Here is a 3,436-nt window from a genome sequence, read left to right as displayed (position 1 = left end):
TAGATGATAGTTGTAAACATTATAGAAATGTCTAGCTGTTTGGATGCATCGTTCATATTGGTTATAAGCATGAAGATTACCGGGAAACTTTGTAATATGCATGAAGATTCACGCGTATGAAACCCAATATATTTATTTATGCTTAATTATACAGAAACGAGGAAAAGGAAAAACAAAAAAACAACGAGGCCTTTATTCCGTATAATTTGTTCTATCTAAATACCGCTAATCACCGCCCTTCTTCCACCCGGAAGAAAAGAGGGGGATGCTTTGTTCATTTTTGAAGAAATTAGCAGGATCAACTGTAGTCTTCACCTGCACTAGCCTGTCAAAGTTGCTCTTGAAATATTTATTACCCCATATTTTCGCCCGTTCATAGCTTGTGTTGCCTTTACCATTTGTTCCAATGTCAAGGTCCCTGTAATTCACATATGCACCTCTTGGAGATTTCGAAACGTAGGGAGCCATGTAGCTGTAAAGCCTTCTCATCCAACTTATATGCCTTTCTGATGCCGCTGTTCCTTCTTCTTCCCAAAACACCACATAAAAGATTTTGTAGATATTACCAGCTCTATGTGGGAAAGGAATTTCGGATTCTGAAATTTCACTCATTCTGCCCCCATACGGAGTCAGGATCATTAAAGCTGTTTCTCCCTCTTTCTCGTAAAACCTTTGCCAGATGCCTTCCAACCCAAGTTCTGGAATTGGTTCCTGGACATAGTCAGATTTTGCTTTGAAACGGGATCTTGTGGGAGAAGTTCTGTTGAGCAAAACATCCAAGGATTCATCACTTGGGAATCCTGCCAAGTAGAGGATAGATTCAATCCAACTTTTTTCAATACAATCTTCTCTCATCAAACCCAGCTCAGGGAAGCTCTCTTGCATCATTGGAAGGAGTTTGTCAATCACTCCAAGATACAAGGAAATGAATGAAGCTTGGATGGTCCTCTTCCCTTCTTGGCTGGAATTGACACTTGTTAAGCTGATGCGGATGAACAAGTCTTCATGAAGCTTGGCTGCAACATATTGCCAACGATGAACAAGCTTGGTGGCATTTTGTTCCAAGTTCCGATTAACTGTGAAAACTGTCACAGTTGATGGAACAGGAACTAGCTTGATTTTCCAGGCAACAATGATCCCAAAGCTCGCCCCTCCTCCTCCTCGAATCGCCCAAAACAGATCCTCTCCCATAGATTCTCTGTCAAGGATTCTACCCTTAGCATCAATCAATTGTGCGTCGATAATATTGTCAGCAGCAAGCCCATATTTGCGCATCAATGCGCCGTACCCTCCGCCGCTGAAGTGTCCACCAACGCCCAGAGTTGTGGCAAGTCCTCCCGGAAAGCTGAGAGTTCTACTTTTCTCGGCGATCCTGTAATAAACTTCACCGGTTGTTGCACCAGCTTCAACCCACGCCGTGCTATTCTCTACATCAACACTAATTGATCGAAAATCAATCAGATCAATTAAGACAAAGGGCACATCTGAAACATAAGAAAGACCCTCATAATCGTGACCACCACTTCGAACTCTTATTTGCATGCCATGTGTTTGTGAACAATTGATGGCTGCTTGGATGTGGGAGACATGCGTTGGTGTAACAATGACAAGAGGTTTTGGGGTTGCGGGTGTTGAGAATCTGGAGTTTTGTATGGAGAATTGTAAGATGGATGAATATGAGGAGTTGGATGGGGTGTAAATGACTTTAGAAGTTGAGCTCGAGTTTTCAGAACGAAGGGTCATGCACTGAAGAAAGTTTTCGTGAGTGTGAGCAGAAGTTGCCCATGAAAATGAGAGAAGGAGAGCCAAGGCAAATGGAAACACAGATGAGCCAACATGCTTCATTTTCGTTTGTGTTTATGAGAGTTTCCTTGTTTGTAATGTTTTGGAGATAGCTTGTTAAATAGACCGAAAAATTGAACGTTGGGGGTGGTAACAGCTTCTACTTGTTTGTGGGAAAGGAAAAAGGAAGTTTTTGACTTTTTTGGGTAGAAAGGAATAAGGAAGGAGGAAAAGGATTAGCAAGTATACACAGAAAATTCAACAACCCAATTTGGGTGGCAATTGACATTAGAACTTTGATGACAGTACATTTTTTTTTTTTCTCAAACATTTATTTACATTGTGATTTAAATAAATAAATAAAAAAGAAGGGCCTCGTAGTCAGATTTCAATCTACCAATTAAAAACCTATTGGGTTTTCCAAATAAACGTTAGAATTTCAAGAACTTCATCTTAGAATTGTTTAAAAAAAAAAAATTCAAGAATCCTAATTTGCTTAAAGAAACAAGGAGAAAGCCAGACTTAAACCAACGTTCATATTACTCTGTAGCTGGATTATCCGGTTGATGAAACTCTCAGTTTTCATAATAGTAATGCATAATTTTATCAATCTACATATTTACTAATTTTAAGTTGTTGGACTTTTTGTGTTTGTAGCTTCTTTAAAAAGCCCAAAAGGAAAATTGTTCTCTAGTCATGTGTCACTGTGTTGAAATGTCTCCTGTTTGCTATTCAATCAATGCGGCTATATATTTTCCCTTCGTTTACATCAGTAAAGTTATCAATATACACGGCATTGCTATAACAGAGAGTATTTCAAATGCCAACCTATATTATCTTCCATTTGAATCGTTCTTATCCCATGAGCTTTGATTACTTTGAATTTGTCTTTTGGACGAGGATCAGCTTCAGCTGCATGTGACGATTATCTGCTGAAATCGATTATACACCAGTGGTTTTGTTAGAATATCAGCTAGATGTTCCTTACGGGACACGAACTTGACAATTAAGGATTTAGCAACAACACAATCATATCCAATGTGCTAACTCCGAGCATGAAACTGTTGGGGATTATATCTTAAATTTGAATGATTTATGTTGACATTAAATAGTATATAATTAATAGAAGTTGTTACTCATTAATTAAATTATTTGATCATATGACATATGATTTTTTACATGCTTAATTATAATTGCGATTATGTATATTGTGCATGTGAAAGATCTTTAGATTACAAAGAATATGATCTATATGTGAGTAATGGGGTTATCAAACAAAGTCTTAGTCCATAAACCTTGTCATCATATATATATATATAAAAGCCAAGTTTTGGCATAGAGAGTGCGTAGAATTGCGACACGTGTCCAACTGGTCCTATTAGAAAGTACCTAAAATTGCGACACGTGGCGTTTTAGATGTTAGCCTTTTAGTGAGACAATTAAAATATGTGAGTTTTATTTGTAATGCATTGAATTGTCTAAATGAAGAAAATTAAACAAAAGGTTTTCAAATTCTTTTTTTCTCTCTCTTTATCTAATTTTATTTTTATCTTCTCTTGCTTTATGTTTATATCTCAATATGAGACATAATTGTCTTAATGAAGAAAACAAAAGGTTCACAAATTCTCTTCAATCGAATATAAAAACCAAGTTT

At 37.2% G+C, this 3,436-nt stretch overlaps 1 protein-coding gene across 1 annotated transcript; it reads right to left on the bottom strand.

The window, feature by feature from the left end:
* Positions 1–225: 225 nt before the first annotated feature.
* On the bottom strand, positions 226–1,845 carry LOC132172153 (tetrahydroberberine oxidase-like). Its single transcript, XM_059583604.1, has one exon. The coding sequence runs from the start codon at positions 1,843–1,845 to the stop codon at positions 226–228; it is 1,620 nt and encodes a 539-aa protein (XP_059439587.1).
* Positions 1,846–3,436: the final 1,591 nt, after the last annotated feature.

The sequence above is a fragment of the Corylus avellana genome, chromosome ca2 (assembly GCF_901000735.1).
Source record: "Corylus avellana chromosome ca2, CavTom2PMs-1.0".
In the NCBI taxonomy this organism is placed as follows: Eukaryota; Viridiplantae; Streptophyta; class Magnoliopsida; order Fagales; family Betulaceae; genus Corylus; species Corylus avellana.
Note: the sequence above shows the minus strand (reverse complement) of the source record. Positions and strands in the feature narration are given on the sequence as shown.